Source organism: Bufo bufo, chromosome 5 (assembly GCF_905171765.1).
Source record: "Bufo bufo chromosome 5, aBufBuf1.1, whole genome shotgun sequence".
NCBI lineage: Eukaryota > Metazoa > Chordata > Amphibia > Anura > Bufonidae > Bufo > Bufo bufo.
This window is the reverse complement of record NC_053393.1, coordinates 248,472,787-248,500,416: the sequence shown is the minus strand read 5'-3', so window position 1 is coordinate 248,500,416 and position 27,630 is coordinate 248,472,787. Positions and strand designations below refer to the sequence as shown.

General features: G+C 43.0%; 1 protein-coding gene across 4 annotated transcripts in view; it reads right to left on the bottom strand.

Annotated features, from left to right (window-relative positions):
* Positions 1-239: 239 nt before the first annotated feature.
* COBL (cordon-bleu WH2 repeat protein) overlaps positions 240-27,630 on the bottom strand; it is a 586,878-nt gene continuing 559,487 nt past the window's right edge. For all 4 annotated transcript variants that reach the window (XM_040433733.1, XM_040433731.1, XM_040433734.1 and 1 more), the window contains one exon: positions 240-408. In XM_040433733.1, the coding sequence (XP_040289667.1) occupies positions 382-408 (27 nt within the window). In that variant the 3' untranslated portion in view covers positions 240-381. The remainder of the gene's footprint in view (positions 409-27,630) is intronic.

Sequence of the window (27,630 nt, the reverse complement as noted above, 5' to 3'; positions counted from 1 at the left end):
TGTACATGTTTCTCATTTGTTTCAATAGTTTGCTAACCACATGAAGACATTTGCCAATCGTGATAAAATCATTTTAACAGCGTTGCTTTCGGCAAAAGGTGTATTGTTTAATTTCTAAGATTCATCTTGCCAACAAGAGTATTTTATTGGCAATCTCTGAATGCATTTCAAGGCAAAGCACATTTTTCTTGGCACATATATTGCACAGCATAGCAATACATTATTTTCTTTTTCAAACATTATTTTGAAACAGCAAACCAAGTAAAAAATTTGGCCAGTTGACAACATTATCAAGACAGACTTTGCTGTTCTGGACTTCTCAAGTGTGTCATTGTCTGGGCATCGCAAAAGGGTACAGATGCTTTCTTCAATTATTTTGTCCTACAACGTACGCACTGAAGCAGAGACCTGGAACAAGGGAAATGCACAATTAAATCAGCATGTTAAATCTAAGATATAAAACAGGATATGGATCTAATGTAGATTATCATTAGACAAGGCAATTTACCGCACAAATTAGACATCTGTTACATCATGAAATAATTTAACCCCACCCTCTTCCCAACATCCCCCCCCCATCCCCGAATATTACACATTTCACTTATAGGAAGTTGAAGGGAATGTGTCATCAGAAAATGAGCTGCTGTTTAAATCACTTTTTTAATGTTTAACACATATATTGCTGCTCCTGCCTGTGCCCCCGTACATGGGAACTCTGTACCCATGTGCTATGCCAAGAATAGCTGAGCGGAGCGGGCTCCTGCTTCTGCCTGCTTCGCTAAGCTAAGAGCTGACATGCAGGACTCTTAGCTTAGTGGAGCAGGCAGAAGCAGGAGCACGCGGCTCAGCTATTCCTGGAATAGCACATGAGTACAGGGTACCCATGTGTTATGACAAGAGTTAGTAAACCTCCGGTGGGCATGGGCAGGAGCAGCAATATGAGCTCCTGCCCGAACTCACTGCTGCTGCGGCCCCATTCTTAAATGTCATGTCTGTACTCCATACAATGCTGAGCACTCAGTGGTGTACAGAGAAGAGAATTTTAAGCGCACAGTGAAAGTGAAGTGTAATAAAAATACAAAAAGCATTAATAAAGTAGAATAGAAAAAGTGTTACTATAGCATGAGGAACATCTTATTAAAATTGTATTAAAAAATTGAGTTACTCTTTAATTTTCCATCTCACTTTATATACTCAAACTAAAGCCAAAAATCCTGCAGTTTTCGCACTGACTATTATGTCAAATAATTGGCGCCACTTCTTGGTTTGTAGAGATCACTTTACTGCAGTTAACTCATTCTAATCCCGCCTGTAATGATAGCACCTCAGTGTACAGATAAGACAGGATTCACCATTCACAATAGGTGATTGTCAAATCGTATCTATTCTTTCCTTGTACAATGACCTCTGCACAGGTCACACAGCATGCCTAGAAAACTGTCCTATAGAAGTCAATAAGGTCCCCTCATGACCATTGTGTCTATGGTCCATAAAGCCATTTTTTTATGCTGTATAAATGCTGTTAAGAACAACTCAGGCAACATAGCAGTCCCCATAATAATGTTCCGAAAATAAAATATTAATAAAAAATTAAATAAAAAATCTACAAAATGAAAACAGATTAGAAAATAAGGATGTGTTACTATCTGGTTTTAACTGGCAAATAAAATTTTTGGGACACATTTCCTTTAAATAAGGCTGCCAGTTTGGTTTCTCTAACCCCAAATGATCTGCTGGGGAAGTTCCATGTAGGCAGGGTGTCCTGATGCAGGCATTTGTGACCATGTCATTATGCCACCTGAGAACAAACACAGAAAGTCGTGGTGATGTCATCAGGACTGCTTGCGCCAGGATGCAGCAACTTAGGCCGCAGACCAGAAGAGGTGTATGGCCTGCAGATGCATTGCAGACGGCAGCACATAGTGGGACACAGGTATTTTTTATTTTTTATTTATATATTAGCACTACTGGGGGCACTATGGACTAATGGCGGTGGGGCTGAAGGCACTATATATACTACCACTACAGGGATTCATTATACTACAGGGAGGAGAGCATTATATATGTTACCTTTACAGGGGGGCATTATAATACAGGGAGGAGAGCATTATACATGCTACCACTACAGTGTGGCATTATATATTACCATTACGAGGGTCATTATACTACAGGGGAGGAGATCATTTATATACTACCACTACAGGGGATGGGGGGGGGGGGGGGGGGGGGGGGGGGTGAGAGCATTATAATACTAGCCCTACAGGGGAGCATTATAATACAGGGGCACAACAAGAAACATTATAATACAAGGGGTACTACAAGGGTCATAACACATATGGACACTACAGGGGGCGCATTATACATTCTGGGGGGGAATTTTAATACAGGGGACACTACAAGTGGTCATTATAACTACAGGGGCACTGCAATGTGGCTTTTTAAATATGGGGGCTACTACAGGGGGCATTATAAATACAGGGGCCACTATGGGGGCATTATAACTGCTATTGGCTCTATAGGGGTACCTTATAGATCAACCTTATTAATAATGGGGCTATAAACGGGTGCCTTATAGAGGGGCCTTGTTACTGCTGTGGACACTATAGAGGGGCCTTACTTCTACTAGAGACACTATGGGGGCATTATTAATACTTGGGGTACTGTGGGGACATTATGATTGGGCACAATATGGAGGGCATGACTACTAATGGGTGCACTCTTGGTGAGTATTCTTGCTATTGGGGGTACTGTAGGGGGGCACTATTTCCATTCAAGGCAGCCTGGAGAACTATTACTAAGAGGGGGCTATCTGTATGGTACTGTTATTTATGCAGCATAGAATTTGGGGGGGGGGGGGGAGGGACTGCATGTACAGTATTGGGGGTACAGCAGGACATCAATGTTGGGTCACCAGGAGGGGGAGGATGTTGGAAAAGAGAGGAACCTAAAATGTCTGTGTGGCAAACTCTGCACAGATGAGACACAGCTGAAAGAAGTGATCAAGGTCTACATTCAATAAGACATCACTGGATGTAATAGGTATGTAGTTCTGTATTACCCTGTATCAGGGCCGTTTCTTGGACCAGTCGGCCGCCCGGGGCGCTGTCAGAAGGGGGGCACAGCAGGAGATGAGTGCTGCGCTGCGATTGTGGAAGCGCTGACTCATCTCCATAGTCATCTGTATCGCCGGGGAGGGAGAGGTGTGTCCCCTCCCTGTTCCTCTGATAGGCTGCCAGCACTAGGCCAGTAGCCTATCAGAGGTCGGTGCAGGCGGCGCGATGACGTCATCGCGCCGCCTGAGCCAGCGAGGGACACAGGCCTGAAGAGGAGGTAAGTATGGAGGAGGTAAGTATAATATATATATATATTTTTTATATATATGTACAAATAACAATACTGGCACATAAGGGGGGCTACTGGCACAGACATAAGGGGGACTACTGGCACATAAGGGGGACTACTGGCACATGATAGGGGGGGTACTGGCAAATAAGGGGGACTATTGGCACATAAGGGGGACTACTGGCACATGATAGGGGGGCTACTGGAACATAAGGGGGAATACTGTCACATAAGGGGGGCTACTGTCACATAAGGGGGGCTACTGGCACATAAGAGTGGCTGCTGGCACATAAGGTGAGCAGCTGGCACACAAGGGGGGCTGCTGGCACATAAGGGTGGACTACTGGTACATAAGGTGGACTACTGGTACATAAGGGGGACTACTGGCACATAAGGGGGACTACTAGCACATGATAGGGGGGGCTACTGGCACATAAGGGGGGCTGCTGGCACATAAGGGGGGCTACTGGCACATGATAGTGGGGACGACTGGTACATAAAGGGGACTACTGGCACATAAGGGGGACTACTGGCACATGATAGGGGGGACTACTGGCACATAAGGGGAGCTACTGGCACATAAGGGGAGCTACTGGCACATAAGGGGGGCTACTGGCACATAAGGGGGACTACTGGCACATAAGGGGGGCTACTGGCACATGATAGGAGGCTACTGGCACATAAGGGGGGCTACTGGCACATAAGGGGGCTACTGGCACATAAGGGATGCTACTGGCACATAAGAGGGGGCTACTGGCACATGAAAGGGGGGGTGACTGGCACATAAGGGGGCTACTGGCACATGATAGGGGGGCACTCTAGCTACTGGCACATGATGGTGGGGGGCTCTTATTACTGGCACATGATTGGGGGCATCTATGGGGGCTCTTATTACTGGCACATGATTGGGGGCATCTATGGGGGCACATCTTACTGGCACATGATTAGGGGGCATCTATGGGGGCACATCTTACTGGCACATGATTGGGGGCATCTATTGGGGCACTTATTACTGGCACATTATTGGGTGGCACTGTAGGGGCATCTACTGAGGCTAAAAAGAAGGGGTATTTTATATGGGGGGCTCTATATAGGGGCATTTTATACTGGGACACATTATAGTGGGTACTATGGAGAAGGGGGGAGAGGAGCACTATGGGGTCATCTACGGGGGCACTGAGAAGGGGTATTTTTTATTGGCACATTATGGGAACATTAGCTCAACTGGGGGCATTACAAGGGGGTATGTTTTGCACATTATAAGGCCTCCTGCACATGACAGTATTTTTTCACGGTCCGCAAAACGGGGTTCTGTTTGTCCGTGATCCGTGACCGTTTTTTCGTCCGTGGGTCTTCCTTGATTTTTGGAGGATCCACGGACATGACAAAAAAGTTGTTTTGGTGTCCGCCTGGCCAAGCGGAGCCAAACGTATCCGTCCTGACTTACAATGCAAGTCAATGGGGACGGATCCGTTTGACGTTGACACAATATGGTGCAATTGCAAACGGATCCGTCCCCTATTGACTTTCAATGTAAAGTCAGGAGTTAATATACCATAGGATCGGAGTTTTCTCCAATCCGATGGTATATTTTAATTTGAAGCGTCCCCATCACCATGGGAACGCCTCTATGTTAGAATATACCATCGGATTTGAGTTAGATCGTGAAACTCATATCCGACAGTATATTCTAACACAGAGGCGTTCCCATGGTGATGGGGACGCTTCAAGTTAGAATATCCTACGAACTGTGTACATGACTGCCCCCTGCTGCCTGGCAGCACCTGATCTCTTACAGGGGGCTGTGATCAGCACAATTAACCCCTCAGGTGCTGCACCTGAAGGGGTTAATTGTGCTTATCATAGCCCCCTGTAAGAGATCAGGGGCTGCCAGGCAGCAGGGGGCAGACCCCCCTCCCTCCCCAGTTTGAATATCATTGGTGGCCAGTGTGCGGCCCCCCCCTCCCTCTATTGTATTATCATTGGTGGTCATTGTGCGCCCCCCCAGCCCCCCCTCCCTCTATTGTATTATCATTGGTGGCCAGCGTGCGCCCCCCCCGGCCCCCCTCCCTCTATTGTATTATCATTGGTGGCCAGTGTGCGCCCCCCCGGTCCCCCCTCTATTGTTTTAATATCATTGGTGGCCAGTGTGCGGCCTCCCCCCCCCCCCGATCATTGGTGGCAGCGGAGAGTTCTGATCGGAGTCCCAGTTTAATCGCTGGGGCTCCGATCGGTAACCATGGCAACCAGGACACTACTGTAGTCCTGGTTGCCATGGTTACTTAGCAATATTAGAAGCATCATACTTACCTGCTGCGTTGTCTGTGACCGGCCGGGAGCTCCTCCTACTGGTAAGTGACAGGTCTGTGCGGCGCATTGCTTAATGATCTGTCACTTACCAGTAGGAGGAGCTCCCGTCCGGTCACAGACAGCACAGCAGGTAAGTATGATGCTTCTAATATTGCTAAGTAATCATGGCAACCAGGACTACAGTAGTGTCCTGGTTGCCATGGTTACCGATCGGAGCCCCAGCGATTAAACTGGGACTCCGATCAGAACTCTCCGCTGCCACCAATGATCGGGGGGGGGGGGGGAGAGAGGAGGCCGCACACTGGCCACCAATGATATTAAAACAATAGAGGGGGGGCCGGGGGGGCGCACACTGGCCACCAATGATATTAAAACAATAGAGGGGGGGGCCAGGGGGGGCGCACACTGGCCACCAATGATAATACAATAGAGGGAGGGAGGGGGGGCCGCACACTGGCCACCAATGAAATTAATACAATAGAGGGAGGGAGGGGGGCCACACTGGCCACCAATGAAATTAAAACTGGGGAGGGAGGGGGGTCTGCCCCCTCCTGCCTGGCAGCCCCTGATCTCTTATAGGGGGCTATGATATGCACAATTAACCCCTCAGGTGCAGCACCTGAGGGGTTAATTGTGCGGATCACAGCCCCCTGTAAGAGATCGGGTGCTGCCAGGGAGCAGGGGGAAGTCATGTACACAGTTCGTAGTATATTCTAACTAGAAGCGTCCCCATCACTATGGGAACGCCTCTGTGTTAGAATATACTGTCGGTTCTGAGTTTTCACGAAGTGAAAACTCCGCTCTGAAAAAGCTTTTATGCAGACGGATCTTCGGATCCGTCTGTATGAAAGTAACCTACGGCCACGGATCACGGACGCGGATGCCAATCTTGTGTGCATCCGGGTTCTTTCACGGACCCATTGACTTGAATGGGTCTGTGAACAGTTGTCCGTCAAAAAAATAGGACAGGTCATATTTTTTTGACGGACAGGAAACACGGATCACAGATGTGGCTGCAAAACGGTGCATTTTCCGATTTTTCCGCGGACCCATTGACTTTCAACGGCACAATGGCCACGGATGCACACAACGGTTGTGTGCATGAGGCCTAAGGAGAATTATTTCTACTGGGGGGGCATTATGGTGGGCTTTATTACTCCCCCATGGTATGACCCCCTAGTAGCAGCACCAGCCTCTCCCTGCTCTGCTATCCCTCTGCCCTTTCTCCAAATCCTTATTATAAAATCTTACTCATTAGGATAAAATACAACAACAGCTCCACCGAGCCCGCGGCCGAAGTGTTGAAGTGGTGTCCGAGATCCCCAAGGGCCAAGCCAAGTAATTGTAAGTTTTCATGTGGAGTATGTTTATGTTATACACATATAGCCTACACTGTGCCACACAATATGCAGTATACCTTTACACTGTGTAGGGGTTATACTGTTTATTGTACAGCATGCCACAGAGGTTATATTGTCCGGCATGGTGTAACCTCCATACATTTTATGTACAGTATACAGTAATCCACCTTGCCATCTATGCTTTGAATCTGGTTTTATATGTTACTTGGTTTTTGTACATTTACTTGCGTGTGCTAGTTGAGACCTGCTGTTATTGGGTTTTAGTTAGTTATTAAATGCTAACATGACAGTTTTTTGGTTTTGCACATTATTGATGATTGTATGTCATGACTACTCTTCTAAGGGTATTGCCTTCCTTTATACTGCAGTTCTCCTGTACCACTCTGCCTGCGACTTTTAACAGTTTAACCTCTTCAGGACACAGGGCGTACAGGTACGCGCTTATGTCCTGGTACTTAAGGACACAGGGCGTACCTGTACGCCCTGTGTATTTTAGATCACCGCCGGGCGGTGATCGGAACCCCGTGCCTGCTCAAATCATTGAGCAGGCACCTGGGGCAAATGCGCCGGGGGGTCCTGTGACCCCCCATGTATGCGATCGCAGAAAACCGCAGGTCAATTCAGACCTGCGTTTTTTTGCGTTTCCGGGTTATTCGGGTCTGTGAAGACCAGATAAACCGGAGCAGGATGGTGATGGTGGTGTGATTTTAGCCCACCAATCACCATCCTGCGATCCTGAGTGGTGATGGTGACATCACCTCTCAGGATCGCCTCTGATTGGTCTGTGGGCGGGCCGGCGGGAGATTCAAAAGATGCAGGCGTTCCTCTCCTCCTCCTTTTGTGTTCCGGAGCTGGAGGAGAGAGGAGCTGCCTGCACGTGTCGTCCATCGGTGCCAACATCACCCCATCTGTGCCCCCCAGGACCCAATCTGTGCCCCAGCACCCCCCATCTGAACTTCAGGTACAAACCGGATTCCAAAAAAGTTGGGACACTAAACAAATTGTGAATAAAAACTGAATGCAATGATGTGGAGATGGCAAATGTCAATATTTTATTTGTAATAGAACGTAGATGACAGATCAAACGTTTAATCCGAGTAAATGTATCATTTTAAAGAAAAAATACGTTGATTCCAATTTTCACGGTGTCAACAAATCCCGAAAAAGTTGGGACAAGTAGCAATAAGAGGCTGGAAAAAGTAAATTTGAGCATAACGAAGAGCTGGAAGACCAATTAACACTAATTAGGTAAATTGGCAACATGATTGGGTATAAAAAGAGCTTCTCAGAGTGGCAGTGTCTCTCAGAAGCCAAGATGGGTAGAGGATCACCAATTCCCACAATGTTGCACAAAAAGATAGTGGAGCAATATCAGAAAGGTGTTACCCAGCGAAAAATTGCAAAGACTTTGCATCTATCATCATCAACTGTGCATAACATCATCCGAAGATTCTGAGAATCTGGAACAATCTCTGTGCGTAAGGGTCAAGGCCGTAAAACCATACTGGATGCCTGTGATCTCCGGGCCCTTAAACGACACTGCACCACAAACAGGAATGCTACTGTAAAGGAAATCACAGAATGGGCTCAGGAATACTTCCAGAAACCATTGTCAGTGAACACAATCCACCGTGCCATCCGCCGTTGCCAGCTGAAACTCTACAGTGCAAAGAAGAAGCCATTTCTAAGCAAGATTCACAAGCTCAGGCGTTTTCACTGGGCCAGGGATCATTTAAAATGGAGTGTGGCAAAATGGAAGACTGTTCTGTGGTCAGACGAGTCACGATTCAAAGTTCTTTGTGGAAATCTGGGACGCCATGTCATCCGGACCAAAGAGGACAAGGACAACCCAAGTTGTTATCAACGCTCAGTTCAGAAGCCTGCATCTCTGATGGTATGGGGTTGCATGAGTGCGTGTGGCATGGGCAGCTTGCATGTCTGGAAAGGCACCATCAATGCAGAAAAATATATTCAGGTTCTAGAACAACATATGCTCCCATCCAGACGTCATCTCTTTCAGGGAAGACCCTGCATTTTTCAACAAGATAATGCCAGACCACATTCTGCATCAATCACAACATCATGGCTACGTAGAAGAAGGATCCGGGTACTGAAATGGCCAGTCTGTAGTCCAGATCTTTCACCTATAGAGAACATTTGGCGCATCATAAAGAGGAAGGTGCAACAAAGAAGGCCCAAGACGATTGAACAGTTAGAGGCCTGTATTAGACAAGAATGGGAGAGCATTCCTATTTCTAAACTTGAGAAACTGGTCTTCTCGGTCCCCAGACGTCTGTTGAGTGTTGTAAGAAGAGGGGGAGATGCCACACTGTGGTGAAAATGGCCTTGTCCCAACTTTTTGGGAATTTGTTGACACCATGAAATTCTGATTCAACATATTTTTCCCTTAAAATGGTACATTTTCTCAGTTTAAACTTTTGTTCCGTGATTTATGTTCTATTCTGAATAAAATATTAGAATTTGGCACCTCCACATCATTGCATTCAGTTTTTATTCACGATTTGTATAGTGTCCCAACTTTTTTGGAATCCGGTTTGTACATAGCGAAAGCATAGGGAAAGTTTGGGTTAGGCAGGAAAAAAAAAGGGAAAGTTAGTTTGTAAAACTTTTTTTGCATCACCCTAAGTTAGGGTGTCTGGGGTCCACAGCACAGCTGTGTGACCCTAGACCCCCCAGGGGGGCTGCCGCTTGCCCCCCCTGCCCCCCCAACTTTTTTGGGGTGCAGGATTTTTTTTTTTGTGTACGCTGACTGTGGCCGGCACTCTTAGCGTCCGGCCACTGTTAGCGCATCGCACACCCCACCGCTGATCAACTTCGGACAGTTGATCAGCGGTTTAGAATTATTTTTTTCACATTTTTTGCCCTTTTTTTTTTTGTGTTAGTTTTAGGGTGAGTTCGTGAACACACGTGCCCCCACACACACGCACACCAAATAAAGTTTTACACACACGCACATACACACGCAGACACACACTCCCCTATGGCCCGCCGGATGTTCTCGGCCGAGGAGGCATACGCCCAGCTTGCCTCAGACTCCGAGAGTCCCAGTGAGGACGAGGATGACCCCACATTCCTGTTGTCATCCGCATCCTCCTCACCATCTAGCGATGATGAAGAGCCCCCAAGGCGGCGGAGCAAGGGGACCGCCATGTTAGGGACCCTGTGGCCCAGCCTAGTACGAGCAGCTCTGGGGCTCGTAATGGTTTCCCGGCCCACCAGTTAAATCCACCGGAGCACCCTGCCGGTGAACTAGTCTGGTGTAGCCCAGAGCGATACGAGCCCGTGATTCCTGATTTTGTAGGCCAATCAGGAATCCAGATTTCCACAGTGGGCTACACTGAATATTACTTTTTTTGTAATTTTTTCAGTGACCCACTGGTAAATCTGATGGTGGAGCAGACGAACCTGTACGCCCAACAGTCCGTTGCTCAACACCCGGGCTCCTTTTTGGCCAGGCCCGGTGGCTGGACGCCGGTCAGTGCAGCCGAAATGAGGACATTTTGGGGCCTCGTGCTGCATATGAGCCTGGTCAAGAAACCCAGTGTCAGGCATTACTGGAGTGGGGACGTTCTCTACCAGGCCCCACTTTACAGTACGGCCATGACACACTCCCGGTTTGAGGCCATCCGGAAATGTCTGCATTATTCCGATAATGCAGCATGTCCCCCCCAAGGTGATCCTGCCTATGACCGTCTGTATAAGATACGGCCGGTCATCGATCACTTTGGGGCCAAATTCATGGAGGCCTATGTACCTGGAAGGGAGGTCGCGGTTGATGAGTCTCTCATTGCGTTCAAGGGGAGACTCATTTTCCGCCAGTATGTGCCCTCCAAGCGGGCGAGGTATGGCGTGAAGCTATACAAAATTTGTGAGAGTACCTCAGGGTACACTTACAAATTTCGTGTATACGAGGGGCAAGATTCCCGGATTCAACCCCCAGAATGTCCCCCCACTCTGGGTGTTACCGGGAAACTTGTATGGGACCTTATGTACCCACTGCTGGATAAGGGTTACCACCTTTACGTGGATAACTTTTATATCAGTATCCCCTTGTTTCAGTCCCTTGCCGCCAGATCCACGTCCGCTTGTGGGACCGTGCGCAAAAATCAACGCGGCCTCCCTGCCCACCCCCTCCAGGTACCTATCCCCAGGGGTGAGACCCGTGCCCTTACCACTGGAAACCTGTTGCTGGTCAGGTATAAGGACAAGAGGGATGTCCTTATGCTGTCCACAATTCATGGTAACGGCATCACCCCTGTCCCTGTGCGAGGTACCGAGGCAACGGTCCTCAAGCCCGATTGTATCGTCGACTACAATTGGTATATGGGAGGAGTTGATCTCTCGGATCAAGTCCTCAAGCCATATAACGCCATGCGCAAAACCCGGGCATGGTACAAAAAAGTTGCGGTCTACTTGGTACAGGTTGCCTTGTACAACTCTTTTGTGCTGTCCCAGAGCGCTGGCAACACAGGGACATTCCTCCAGTTCTATGAGGCAGTCCTCAAGGCCCTGATCTTTTCAGACCGGGAAAGAGCAGGCCGGAGTACCTCGGGAACTGTAGGCGCCCGGATCGTCCCTGGCCAACACTTTCCAGGTGTGGTCCCCCATACTGGAAAGAAGGGACGAACCCAAAAAAAGTGCAGAGTGTGTCGCAGGAGGGGGATACGGAAGGACACCACTACTCAGTGCGACACGTGCCCCGATCATCCGGGCCTCTGCATTGACGGTTGCTTCAGGGAGTATCACACTTCCATGGAGTACTAAATTTATATCCCAATTTAGCACTGACATCGGATAAAAAAAACTGGTTCTCAGACTTGAGACACCCAAAAAAACTAAAATAATTTATTAAAAGTAGACATATTAGGTATCGCCGCGTCGGTAATAATCTCCTCTATAAAAATACCCCATGACCTAACCCCCCAGATTAACACGGTCCAGAAAAAAAATAAAAAGGTGTCACCTTACATAATACAAAGTTTAATAGCAAGCGATAAAAAAAGGCATATAGCCCCCAAAATAGTGCCAATAAAACCGTCCGCTCATCCCGCAAAAAATGAGCCCCCACATAAGATAATCGGATAAAAAAAAATTAAAAAAATGACACTTAGACTTTAGAGATACCAAAAAAAAATTTTTGTATCAAAAAGGATAATATAGTCAAAAACCTAAATAATTGTAAAAAAAAGTTGACTTATTAGGTATCGCCGCATCCGTAAGAATCTCCTCTATAAAAATATCCCATGACCTAACCCCCCAGATTAACACGGTTTAAAAAAAAAAAACTGCCAAAACCGCTATTTTTGGCACTTTTCCATTTCAATCCGTTTTTTCCGGTAACAAAACAAGGGTTAACAACCAAAAAAAAGTTAATATTTATTACCCTGATACTTCAGTTTACAGAAACGCCACATTTGTGGTCGTAAACTGCTGTATCAGTAAAAGGGAGGCCGCAAAAGGAAAGGACCGACATGGTTTCTGGAAGGCCGATTTTGATGGCCTTTTTTATTGACACCATGTCCCTTTTGAAGCCCCCCTGATGCCCCCTAGAGTAAAAACTCCCTAAAAGTGACCCCATCTAAGAAACTACACCCCTCAAGGTATTCAAAACTTATTATACAAACTTTATTAACCCTTTAGGTGTTCCTCAACAATTAATGGCAAATGGAGATGAAATTTCAGAATTTCAATTTTTGGTAACCTTGCCTCACAAAAATGTAATATAGAGCAACCAAAAATCATATGTACCCTAAAAATAGTCCCCAAAAAAATGCCACCTTATCCCGTAGTTTCCAAAATGGGGTCACTTTTAGGGAGTTTCTACTCCAGGGGTGCATCAGTGGGGTTGAAACAGGACACGGTGTAAATAAACTGGTCCATAAAAATCAGCCCTCCAAAAACCAAACGGCGCACCTTTCACTCTACGCCCTGCTGTGTGGCCGTACAGTAGTTTATGGCCACATATTGGGTGTTTCTGTAAACGGCAGAGTCAGGGCAATAAAGATACAGTCTTGTTTGGCTGTTAACCCTTGCTTTGTTAGTGGAAAAAATGGGTTAAAATGGCAAATTAGGCAAAAAAAATTAATTTTCAAATTTCATCCCCATTTGCCAATAACTCTTGTGCAACACCTAAAGGGTTAACGACGTATGTAAAATCAGTTTTGAATACCTTGAGGGATGTAGTTTCTTAGATGGGGTCACTTTTAGGGAGTTTCTACTTTAGGGGTGCATCAGGGGGGCTTCAAATGGGACATGGTGTAAATAAACCAGTCCAGCAAAATCTGCCTTCCAAAAACCAAATGGCACACCTTTCACTCTACGCCCTGCTGTGTGGCCGTACAGTAGTTTACGGCCACATATTGGGTGTTTCTATAAACTGCAGAGTCAGGGAAATAAAAATACAGTCTTGTTTGGCTGTTAACCCTTGCTTTGTTAGTGGAAAAAATGGGTTAAAATGGAAAATTTGACAAAAAAAATGAAATTCTCAAATTTCATCCCCATTTGCCACTAACTCTTGTGCAACACCTAAAGGGTTAACAACGTATGTAAAATCAGTTTTGAATACCTTGAGGGTGTAGTTTCTTAGATGGGGTCATTTTTGGGTAGTTTCCATTATGTAAGCCTCGCAAAGTGACTTCAGACCTGAACTGGTCCCTAAAAGTTGGGTTTTTGTAAATTTCAGAAAAATTTCAAGATTTGCTTCTAAAATTCTAAGCCTTGTAACATCCCCAAAAAATTAAATATCAATCCCAAAATAATTCAAACATGAAGTAGACATATGGGGAATGTAAAGTCATCACAATTTTTGGGGGTATTACTATGTATTACAGAAGTAGAAAAAATTAAACTTTGAAATTTGCTATTTTTTCAAAAATTTTGGTAAATTAGGTATTTTTTTTGTGCAAAAAACATTTTTTTTTTTACTTCATTTTACCAGTGTCATGAAGTACAATATGTGATGAAATAACAATCTCAGAATGGCCTGGATAAGTGAAAGCGTTTTAAAGTTATCAGCACTTAAAATGACACTGGTCAGATTTGCAAAAAATGGCCTGGTCCTTAAGGTGAAATAAGGCTGTGTCCCTATGGGGTTAAGCACTAATTTATGATTTTCTTTTGCTCTCAATAAATCTTGTGTTAAGCATAAAAAAAAATAATCTGATATGATTTCATCGAGCAGTTTTGATGGGGGGGGGGGGGGGGGGGGGGTTACACTCGTCCTGAGAGAAATTTTACCTAGAAACTGCACTGCCCTGTATGTTTCATAGAGCTGTATATAATTTCCATCCAGCAAAGAAGGCAATATGGAAAATCACAATATATTAGTAAGTGCCTTGTATTAACTTTCTCTACATGATAAATGCTATTTGCTGAAGTGAGACAACCCCTTAACAGTTTTGCCTGAGCTCTTCTCGGGGTTTCAGAAGAGGATTTAACAATTCAGCCCAAGCAGGGTAAGGTGCGGTGTATTGGTTTAACCCCTCATATCTAGGAATAGACATGGATATAGATATGGGCCTGGTTTTGAAAGCTGTCAGTCTATGCTTTAAAATATGGCCGGAATCACATCATCATCTTCGGGAGATATAGCTGTTAGAAATTGGGTCAGGTGTGACAGCAGATGAAAGTGAAAGGTTTCAGCGGCTTTCACTCCTGACGTGATGTAGTGAACATAATGCTGTGATTCTTTCAAACAAGACTGGTCATATCCCAGCCCAAGATATGAAGAGTTAAAGAAATGCTGACATGCTGCAGAGAGAAGAGAAAAATAATAATAATAATAATAATATATATATATATATATATATATATATATAAATTTGGCAACATCATAATCATAGTGACCCACAGAATAATGTCAATTATTTATACATTCACACGTTGAAATCCCACAAATAATGTTAAAATTGCGTGTTTTTTTATCTTTATCCCTAAAAATAAAATAATAAAAGTAATTTAATACATTATATGAAACTCAAAATAGTTTAAAAAAAAGTACAACTAAGGCTTCTTTCACACTAGCGTTAGGTTTGTCTGGCAGGCTGTTGCGGTTGCTTCCGGCAGTGTGCTGCGGTTCTTGTCCAGCCGCCTCTCTGCATGTTTGCCGTGCTGCAGCCGCATTTTATGCCTGTACCCATTATAGTGAATGGGGCCGGGCTGGACTTCCGGCAGCACACGTGTGCAAATGTTAGTACGGATCCGGCAGGCTGTTTCCCTGCTGGACAAGCCTAAAGCCTAACGCCAGTGTGAAAGAAGCCTAACCCTGCAAAATTCAATGTCTCATGCAATTAAAATGAAAATAAAAAGGTCATGACCCCTGAAACACAGAGGGATAAAAATGTTACCGGTCATTAAATCTAAAATGTATTATATAACTAAGGGGTTAAAGATGCACTTCAGTCATCTGATTTGTGTGCCAGCTATATTTACTTCAGAAATAAATTCAAAATCTACAATAAAAAAAGTTACATTTCGGGAGAGTTTTTCCAATTTTAAGGTGGCTGTTAAGGGATTAAAGTGGTGTTTTATTCTATCTCATACCAGAAGGCTAAATTCAGAATGCCAGAGAACAATGGATTATGGGAGCTGTCAAGTCACAGGAGTATGTAATGTGTGGGTAAACTACATACTGTTTCTGTGAAATGTTGTTTGAAAGGGGTATTAGCATTATTATAATGTACACTGTAAGTGTCTGAGCAATTAGGAAAATACATTTGTGCTCTTCTGATCAGCTTTCCATGGGCCAAGACTCTGATCTGTCTATTCAACAAACACAGGACAATCTTATCATCTAATTGTAGCACCGTCTTGTCAGCATTCTAGTAAGAGCTAATACAGTTCCTATAATGGATACTGTACCTTAATCTTCTCTATTAAGCTTCAACCCTCCAATTACCTACCTACATCCATTACTGTCTTGAAACTCTACAGCCCTTTCCTCATAAACTTTTATTCAGTTTTATTCATTCACTTTATGTGATTGTAAAAGGAAGCAATGGAATCCTGACATTCTTAATTTTATTGATCTGGAAAAGTTGAGAGTCATCTTCATGGCATCTGAAGTAGACTTCACCTTAATAACTGTTGTCATCTTTCAATAGTTTTATCAGTCAAGCTTTCTTTGTGGCAAGTGTATTATAATTATTATGTACTATTTAGGCCAGGTTCACAAATTATTTGGGCACTACATTTAGCATATAGAGGTATGTTGGGAAATGCACTTCCACTAAATTTATTGGTCAGGTTTTCTTGATGTCTAAACGTTTTAAACAATTTCAAGCGTTTTGGTTGAATTTATATTTTTTTGCTATTTGTGACAAAAATATAATTACTATGCATTGTATAGACCAGGGTTAAAAAATATTTGGACACAACACACATAGGGAAGTAGTCTTATTATTTTTGGCAGGAGGAAAAACTACTACAAAGGTCTGCCTGAGCTCTGGATATATCATATATACTATATATTGTGATTTACGTGACTATGATTACTGTGATTTTGTATGTGTCCTGGCTCTTGTGCATTATGATGCTCAACGCTTTAATTAGTACTCCTGGTGAACTGACTTTAGCTTGTTTCTAGATTGACTCTTAGTTTGCTGATTTGTCTTCTATTTATTCTCATTTGGCCTGTCTCTGGATTAACCCTTTGTCTACTGAGTTGGCTGTATATGTTCCTCCTGGTTTTGACCCTGCTTGTCAACTACTCTTTTGTACCTCACTAGTCATTCTGGTGGGTTTTCTACTAGTGAGCTTGCACCTGTTTTCTGCTACCTTTCTGTTTCCCTATTTATTCCTACACGAGCCCCAGTTTCAGTTTCATAGAATTAAACAGAGGGACTGACTTCCTGTCCACACATAAGACATTGAGTCAGTTGGAGAGTCAGTGTCGGTCACATGACACAGCTGAGGACAGCAGTGACTGGATGCCTCACAACTGCTGCCACTGGTAAAAAGAAAACCTTTATTCAATTTCCATCATGCATCTTTCTAATGGGCCAGAGAATACAGATTTTTTTTGAGAGTGCTTTAAATTGTTTGCATATGACGCATTGTCAATAAATTGCCAATACATTTGTATAACCCTAGTACGTGATTGTAAAACCTATTTTTCTCATCCACCTTGATTATAAAGTAGATTTCACTCTTGCACTTTGTGGTTGTCTAGTAGTAATATTACAGAAATACTCCAGACATATATGTCTAACGTGCCCAAACCTTTAATAGTATGACACAAACTAACAGATGAAATATATTTGACAAGTAAACATTATGTGGGAGAATGTATCCTGAATATTTAAAGGGAGTCATCAGCATTTCACGTTTGTAACCCTTCCCATAGCTTTCAAGCATGCTTACAGTTAATAAAAAAAAACATTACCTTTAGCATCAATCCTGGACTTATAAAACCGTAAAAAAACATCTTTGTAGCATATGCAAATGAGGGCTTGCAAGTGCCCAGGGGCGGCGTTATGCCCGTAGGTGCCCTGCTAGCTCAGCCTTTTCTTCGCTTCCCCCCGCCCCTTCCTTCCCTCCGTCCGCCCATCCTTTCCCTCTGAGCACCTATCTACTAACTTGTTGTTTCGCCGAGATCCTGCGCCAGCGCAGTCAGTCCGTCGGCCGGCGCATGCGCACTGCAATGCACATTCCTTGTACGGCATCACAGTAACTATTGCGCATGCGCCGGCTAACGGCGCGAAGCCGGCGCATGCGCATTAATTACTGTGATGCCGTACAAGGAATGGTCATCGCAGTGTGCATGCGCCGGCCGACGGACTGACTGCGCAGGATCTCGGCGAAACAACAAGTTAGTAGATAGGCGGTCAGAGGGTAAGGATGGGCGGGCGGGCGGAGGGAAGGAAGGGGCGGAGGGAAGCGAAGAAAAGGCTGAGCTAGCAGGGCACCTACGAGCGTAACGCCGCCCCTGGGCACTTGCGAGCCCTCATTTGCATATGCTACAAAGATGTTTTTTGACGGTTTTATAAGTCCAGGATTGATGCTAAAGGTAATGTTTTTATTAACTGTAAGCATGCTTGAAAGCTATGGGAAGGGTTACAAACGTGAAATGCTGATGACAGACTCCCTTTAAAAACAGTTTTGCTTTAGTTTGCAATGGCATACTTAAGCCAAATTTACCAAATGTCACATATTGTTAAATTCGGCACATATTTAAATCTAACACTTTTGTCTAGAAATGCTACCCCAGCTTTTCTACTCCTCCCCTTACTAGAGTGAGTTTGCAACTTTTTTTGTGACTTAAAAAAAGTCACAGTGATCAATCAGGGATGACACTAACACCTACTTTTCAAAACTGGAGTGAGTGAGGTCATAATAGCCCTATTTTGCAACTTTAGGCAGAATTCTGGTCTGCAGGTCATAATAAATTCCCCCAATATTTTTTATTTCAGCAATATGTTAACTGTACTGTATTGAAATGTAAAAACAACCATGCTATATATGCAATTGTATAGGCAATGCCTAAACATGCCAATGTCCTATTTAGTAATTGGACAATGTTACAATTCTAGGCACCAGTGGATACAGACGTGGATAACCAAGGTAATGGACTGAGTGGATTGCAGTACAAATATGGGTTAACCAACTTGGGGTTGTTCAATTAAAGAGGGGTTAGTTAAGAGAGGATTTAATTACAAAATAAAATATTTAAATAAACAATGCACAGATATTTGTAATTATTTTTTACACCCATTGCTGTAACCATGACAAGCAGGCATCCTCTAAGCTTTAGTGGAAAGATTTCACCATCGTCCTAGTAAGTTACTGTAAAGACAGTGAGACCATTGAACTTGCTGCCACATGATATTATAATGGTTTACATTTTACAAATTATAGAAAGGCCTGGATATCTTTCTTGAAAAATATAATATTACAAAGTGGATGTGTATCTGTTGTGTAACAAAGTGGATATGTATCTGTTGTGTAATATAAACAGATTTGCGTTGGGGCTACTCTTAAGAGCCCTAAATAGCTAATCTTTCTTAACTTCTCTACAGGGATCTAGACTCTACAAGGAAACTACCAGGAAGCATACTACTGCCACTGAACTTCTCCTGGGGGTCAAGAGCCACTGCCATAACAGCCAACAAATTATGAAAACTTTTTTTTCTAACAAGATATAAATCATGTTCCTGAATGGTCATATTTTAAGGTCATATTTAGATGATCAAATAATAGTATCTTATTAATCTGTTCATAGCAAGAAGTATTACTCTAGTGATACAAGATTTATTTTCAATAATACACACTAGTCCTTTTGCTAAGACATTTATTTTACTGTATTTTAAATGCGTGCATATTTTATGTCTGTTGAGTATTTTTGACAAAGTAAGGGAGCACATAAACCATAACTAGAACAACAGAATATAATTCCCAAATTTACAGTATTTTGTGTTACTGATCTGCAGCCAGCGGCAAAAGTGGAGAAAAAAACTAACACAGGTCAATGATCAAATACTTTGTATGCAGAAATGAAAGCTAAGCAAACCTACAAAAATTACATTATACCTGGTTCCACAGGAGGCAAACAGGAAATATACAATAGGGCAACTAATGTAGCAAGAAGGGAAAGGTATTGATTAAATTATTTATAAAGGCATAGTTTTTTTAAGTCACCCCTTATGTGTCTTTTCAGTGACCCTAATTTTTTGGGTACTGCATCCACCCATTTCCTTACATATTTTGGTTCTGAACCTGCTCCATCTTTACTGTGTTTCTCATTGAGACTCAGTCCAGCTTAAGGCAATATTGTACCTCTTTGGTGCTACACTGGCCTCCATTATGTTCTGGGAATGCAAGTGCCACATGTATGCTGTGCCCACTCTGTATTCCACCTATCCTAGTGCCAAATGGCTTCTAATAGATACAGAGAGAGCAGGCTACAGCTTTATACTTGCACTAATTAAAATCAGCCTATGGGATGGACAGGTTAAAGAGGTTCTCCGGGAATTAAGAAAATGAAAATACCAAAATATTACTTTATTATAAATATATTCCCAAATACATTTCATTAGCTATATTGGTTCGTTTTGTCTAGGGAGCAATCATTGGGAAAAATAAAATGACCGCTGTCCTATCAGTACACACAGAACCTGTCCTAGACACACAGTAGGGCAAGTTACTTCACCACAATGAGCCATAGTGCTGCCTCATCCTCCTCTCTGCTCTGCTTGTCAGAAATGATAAGATCTTCAGCCGAGGATGGACATACAAATGCTACTGCTCATTACTCATTTCTCCACCATCCTCTCTGTAGTTCATATCTTCTCATGAACTCCATTCCTACAGAGATTCAGCTGAAGCTCATATTAAACTGTATTCAGGATCATAATCCCTGACAAGTATAGCAGAGAGGAGCATGAGGCAGTTCTTTAGCTCAGTGTTGTGAAGTAACTTGTCCTGCTGTGTTATTAGGACAGGTTTTGGTGTACTAAAAGGACAGCGGCCATTTTGTTTCTCCTAATGATTGCTCCCTAGACAAAACAAGCCACTATAACTAATGAAAGGTATTTGAGAATATATTTAATCAGGAGTGCACAACCAATGGAGTCAGTCCGAAAATGACCTATTGTTTAAATTGTATGTTAAAGGGGTTATACAGGAATTGATAATGATGACCTATCCTCAGGATAGGTCATCATTATCGCATCAACAGGGGGTCTTATCCCCGACACCCCACTAATCAGCTGTTTCAAGGAGCCGCCGTGCTCACCAGAGCTTTTGTGAGCACAGCTGGCTCCCAGCAGCTTTCTAAGCACAGTGCCATACGATGTATAGTGGCTGTGCTTGAAATTGCAGCTCAGCCCCATTGACCTGAATGGGGCTAAGCTGCAACTAGGCCGTGTTACTGATGTATGGTGACATGGCCTAGGAAGAGACATCTAACAGCTGATCGGTGGGGTTCCCTGGTGTCGTACCCATATAATAATAAAAAAAATAATTTATCAATATAAATTCCAGAACAACCTATTTAAAAATATTTTTAAAGAATATTTTGTGATGTTATATTTAATATTTTATGTCACGATCTATTGTTCTATATAAAATAATCATGTTAAGGAAACAATTAAAAAAATCTACAATCAGAAAATAAAAACAGATTAGAAAAAAAGTATGTGTGTCACTATCTGAAAAAATTATAGGTGACACATTCCTTTTATGTACAATATATAAAAAGTCTATTTATTAAGGTATTTCTTCCTGCGGAACAAGAAGCTTTATGACATCTGGGCTAGATGACTTTTCTAGTCTCCTAGCACCCCCGCCAATCAGTTGATTGCACAGCATACAGCACTACAGAACCAGGTACAACTCTGTACAATGTTTATGGATTAGGTAATAAATTATAGATTATGCTTTCAAGGGCCAACACTTTCAGTTTATCTTTACATTTTATATCACTAAAAACAATATATATATTTTTACTTTTCTTACCATCTCGGCCACTGTTCTGCACAACCTGTACCTGCTATACTAATCTTACTGTAGTAGAAGGTATTGATACCCCCTTAAATATAGCATTATTTATAGAATATATGTAAATAGTTAATAAGAATTGATTTTACACTTAATAATTTTTACTCTACCAATTTGCTCCACACTTCTTCAATGGTCATTGTACTTTTTAAGTAACTATCCGAATAAAAACAGTAATGGCAGATACTGACTTGAAATGCTGGGAATTGGCACTGCATATTATTTTCTGTGGAAATCTAAGGTATATAAGACTCCACATTTGTCTGATAAATAAAAAAGACGTGCAAACGACCAAGGCTAATTGATATTTTGTTCAAGGTTTTAGAGGTGGGAGAAGGACCATCTGTTGCTGAAAATAAACCTGAAAATTACCTGAATAAAACATAACATCCTATCACAGCAAATTTAGGTTTTGCTACATGTAAGTACTCAACAGAGTACGTGACAAGAAGAAGGAACCTAGGGTATTGCAAAATGTACAGATATAACAAGTACATTTTTTAACAGACATAAATACTGGATGAACATACACAGTAAAGGCTCTTTCAGTTCACAGTTTATTTGCAATGGACTTTGTTATGGAGATTTATTATATACTTTGCGATAGTAATTCCCAAGAAATTTTGTGATAAACTTTACATTTGTAAATTAAAATAGAAGAAATATATCATTACAATAAACTTTCATTGGGTAAAAATGCTCACTCTATGGGTAATTGTATCTTTTGAGCAGTACAAATGATCACCGCTTTCCAGTGGCAGATTGTGCTGTGTAAACACAATCTGCTGCTCGGAAACAACAAGACAGTATGGGGAAGAGCGATGACATTATACTCTGGAGGAGATTGCTGCATGTAAATGGTTTCCTCCGCTATCGATCAGCAGATTGTTGGGAAGGAACGTTTCCTTCACGACAATCTGCTAGATCGTCGTCCAGTATAAAGGGACCATGAACTTGAAGATCCAGCACCGATTGAAGTAGATCATCTGATGTTTATTGTACTTAAAACATGATGAAATACATTGTTCAGGGGCATAGCTACCATGGAAGCAGTGGAAGCAGCTGCTATGGGGCCCGATCTCAGGAAGGGGCCCAGGAGGAGGACAAATGGATTTATTTTCAGGGCCCAGGAAGCAGCGAGTATGGTGCTTCTAGCCCTACAACTGGTATTACTCAACACTCCCGGGTTTTCTTCTGCATTAAGTCCTGGCTGCGCACAGCTTCAGGATGGGACAAAGAGTGTGTAGGAGCGCATTATTACCTGATGTCAAGTCACAGTGCAGTGCATGTCTACACACAGTGCAGCATGAAGAGTGGAGGCATCCGTAGTAAGAGAAGAGAGTTTTTTTTGGGTGAGTCTGGTGTGAGGTCTGCATTAAGGGGATAGAGAGTGACCCAATTCAAATTGTTCATAACTGGCTTAAAGGGGTTGTTTCACTTCAGCAAATGGCATGTATCATGTAGAGAAAGTTAATACAAGCCACTTTCTAATGTGTTGTTATTGTCCATATCGCTTCCTTTGCTGGCTGGATTAATTTTTCCATCACATTGTCCACTGTTCATTTCCAGCAGCGGTGGTTGTGCTTGCACACTACAGGAAAAAGCGCTGGCCTCTCTGGCAGCTGTGGCTGCAGGACTGCGCATAGGCTGTTCCTTTTTCCTATAGTGTGCAAGCACAGCCACCATTGCTGGATTACAGGATGGTCAGAACCATGGAAAAGAGCAGTGTATAACGTGTTGGAAAAATGAATCAAGCCAGCAAAGGAAGCAATAAGGATAATAATAATACATTGGTAAGTGCCTTGTATTTACTTTGTCTACATGATAAATGTCAATTGCTGAAGTGAGACAACAACTTTAGGTTTTCATTAGTATGCCTTAGTCATAGCCCAGTAAATTAAACTACAGTAAAATATGTTTTTTACATTACCTGAAATCAATAGTACCACTAAAATGCAATATATTTAGTGCCCTTTTACAAGTTGTCAAAACTTAAAGGGGTTCTGTCACCCCCAAAACCCTTTTTTTTTTTTTTTTGAGCTTGTTAAAATCCTTTTATAACGACTATTCCCTACATAGGGCTCTTACCTTTGGCTGTGGCTTCTTTTCCTTAAAAAACGATCTTTTAAAATATGCAAATCACTTCACTATGACGTCACCGAAAGAGAAGATGTCATCGGCGCAGGCGCACTGAGGAAGTGCTGAGGAGGCGAGCCTCCTTCTCTCAGAGCACCTGCACCGAATGAAGACAGGCGCGGGATTTGAAATGCTGACAGGGCCAGCCGGAGGAGGAGAGCACTCGCTGGCCCTGTCAATCAACAGGACGAGGGGTCGGTTTTTTGCGGCGGCTACCAGCAAGTAGACGCCCTACTTGCTGGTAGTGAAGTGATTTGCATATTTTAAAAGATCGTTTTTTGAGGAAAAGAAGCCACAGCCCAAAGGTAAGGGCCCTATATAGGGAATAGTCGTTATAAAAGGATTTTAACAAGCTCCAAAAAGAAAAAGGGGTTTTGGGGGTGACAGAAGCCCTTTAAGTCTTAAAGTTCATGTTTACTAGTAGAAGAATGTTCTTTGGCATTTCTCAAAGTAAAAAAAAGGAAATCATTAATCTATTTCCATCTAGAGCAGGTTAGAATGTGAATAATTACAAGTTAATATATCACGGGAATAACTTATCATGAGAAATACAGCAAACATGTGAGTGCATTGTAAAATGTGTGCTTTTCTAAATATCAGTATAAAATATACTATATATATATTTTTCCATTCTACATAGTCCTAAATATTTGGTGCTACATTGCTTTAGTTATGAAACAAGACATTTAAAGAGGTTCTCCAGGAATTGAGAAAATTAAATGATTGAAAATACTTAATTATTATTATACCACACTGTGGAACATACATCCCACTCAGCAGACGCAGCGGGACCTGACGCTTCACATGTTAACATTACATAATCTGGCTGGGAGCGCCAGGAGTGCAGACTGCCAGTGCGGAGCAAAGCTCTGTAATAGGCTTTTGCTCCACCTCTCTCATACCAGGGCATCCAGGAGCCCTGCAGCATCAGGAAGAATCTGCGGAGCTCCTCTGCCAGGTGGGTGTTCATTGTATTTCTGACTGGGCCCAATCTGACTGAATGTACATAGATTCAGAGCAAGAAGCAGCCGCTTGTCCTGCTCTGAATAGAAGCCCCGCCCACCAGCCACGAGTCTCCTATAGATCAGACTGGCAGCTGCTCCACACTTGGAGAGTCTCCCCTCTGCAGTGCCAGTGTCCCTGTCTGCCCTCATAAACATGTCCCCTACACAGTGAACCCCCCACCTGCCCAGCAGCATTACCCTGCAGACCCTGCCTAACCCTCCACCTGCCCAGCAGCATTACCCTGCAGACCCTGCCTAAACCTCCACCTGTCTTTGCAGCTTTCAGCTAGTAGTCAGTGTGGACAGGAGGGGGAAGGAGTCTGTAAACAGTCTGACCTGTTCTGTGCTCCCCAGACACCACCTCATGACTGAAAGCCCACATAACATCTAGCCACTTGCAGAAATGATGAGTGTACTGTATGTGTGATGTGTGTACACTGTGTTATACAGTCAGGTCCATAAATATTGGGACATCAACACAATTCTAACATCAAAGTATAAGTATTTAGAGAGGGCTCACCTGTATAATCAAGAGTGGAAAAGGGTGCACCTACCGAGAGGATTCACCCAATCCTCTAAAAACAATGGTAGAATCAAAAGAAAGAATGGTAGGGCACACCAATATTCGGTACCACACGGATGGTTAATATACCAATATTATTTCATTAGTGATATACACTGTTAAATATACATACATAAAAATTGCACTCTTAAAAATAATAAAATAGTAAAACTATTAAATACAATAAAACATAATATAATTATATAAATCTGCAATATTGTATATATAAATTCTATGCTTTATGCCTGAAAAGTTTCAATAGTTCTACTATATTTGCACCAAATTACGTTGAATGGTAAATAATATCCTATCAAATCTAACATGTTTGGCTCTATACACCACCACAATGGATTTGAAATTAAACGAACAAGATGTGCTTTAACTGCAGACTGTCAGCTTTGAGGGTATTTACATCCAAATCAGGTGAACGGTGTAGGAATTACAACAGTTTGCATATGGGCCTCCCACTTGTTAAGGGACCAAAAGTAATGGGACAATTGGCTTCTCAGCTGTTCCATGGCCAGGTGTGTGTTATTCCCTCATTATCCCAATTACAATGAGCAGATAAAAGGTCAAGAGTTCATTTCAAGTTTGCTATTTGCATTTGGAATCTGTTGCTGTCAACTCTCAAGATGAGAACCAAAGAGCTGTCACTATCAGTAAAGCAAGCCATCATTAGGCTGAAAAAAACTAAACAAACCCATCAGAGAGATAGTAAAAACATTAGGTGTGGCCAATACAACTGTTTGGAACATTCTTAAAAAGAAGGAACGCATTGGTGAGCTCAGCAACACCAAAAGACCCGGAAGACCACGATAAACAACTGTGGTGGATGACCGAAGAATTCTTTCCCTGGTGAAGAAAACACCCTTCACAACAGTTGGCCAGATCAAGAACACTCTCCAGGAGGTAGGTGTATGTGTGTCAAAGTCAACAATCAAGAGAAGACTTCACAGAGTGAATACAGAGGGTTCACCACAAGATGTAAACCATTGGTGAGCCTCAAAAACAGGAAGGCCAGATTAGAGTTTGCCAAACGACATCTAAAAAAGCCTTCACAGTTCTGGAACAACATCCTATAGACAGATGAGACCAAGATCAACTTGTACCAGAGTGATGGGAAGAGAAGAGTATGGAGAAGGAAAAGGAACTGCTCATGATCCTAAGCATACCACCTCATCAGTGAAGCATGGTGGTGGTAGTGTCATGGCGTGGGCATGTATGGCTGCCAATGGAACTGGTTCTCTTGTATTTATTGATGATGTGACTGCTGACAAAAGCAGCAGGATGAATTCTGAAGTGTTTCAGGCAATATTATCTGCTCATATTCAGCCAAATGCTTCAGAACTCATTGGACGGCAACTTCACAGTGCAGATGGACAATGACCCAAAGCATACTGCAAAAGCAACCAAAGAGTTTTTTAAGGGAAAGAAGTGGAATGTTATGCAATGGCCAAGTCAATTATCTGACCTGAATCCGATTGAGCATGCATTTCACTTGCTGAAAACAAAACTGAAGGGAAAATGCCCCAAGAACAAGCAGGAACTGAAGACAGTTGCAGTAGAGGCCTGGCAGAGCATCACCAGGGATGAAACCCAGGGTCTGGTGATGTCTATGCGCTCCAGACTTCAGGCTGTAATTGACTGCAAAGGATTTGTAACCAAGTATTAAAAAGTGAAAGTTTGAGTTATGAATATTATTCTGTCCCATTACTTTTGGTCCCTTAAAAAGTGTGAGGCACATATGCAAACTGTTGTAATTCCTACACCATTCGCCTGATTTGGCTATAAATACCCTCAAATTAAAGCTGACAGTCTGCAGTTAAAGCACATCTTGTTCGTTTCATTTCAAATCCATTGTGGTGGTGTATAGAGCCAAAAATTTTAGAATTGTGTTGATGTCACAATATTTATGGACCTGACTGTATGTACTGTATGTATATGAATATGTGTCTGCATGTAATGGTTATTGATGTGTGGAATGTGTATGGTAAAGGTATACACTATAGAAACAGCATAACTTGTGCTACATTATTTACTTAGCTCCCATTTACTGCAATAGGAATTATGCAAACAGCAGGCGCCTGCGCACTCAGCTGTTTACATAATCCCAACCACCTAGGGCCAGCGCTACTTTCACACTAGCGTTAGTTTGTCCAGGGGAACAGCCTGCTGGATCCGTACTAACACTTGAGAGGCAGACGGACATATACCAATGTGCGCGGCATGCTGCGGTATTTGTCCGGGCAACTCTCGGCACGTTTACCGTGCTGCGACCAGATCTCCTGCCCATCCCCATTATAGTGAATAGGACCAGGCCAGACCTCCAGACTTCCGGCTGGATCAGCCTGCCAGACAAACTAACGCTAGTGTGAAAGTAGCCTTTGTCCAATCTCGTCGT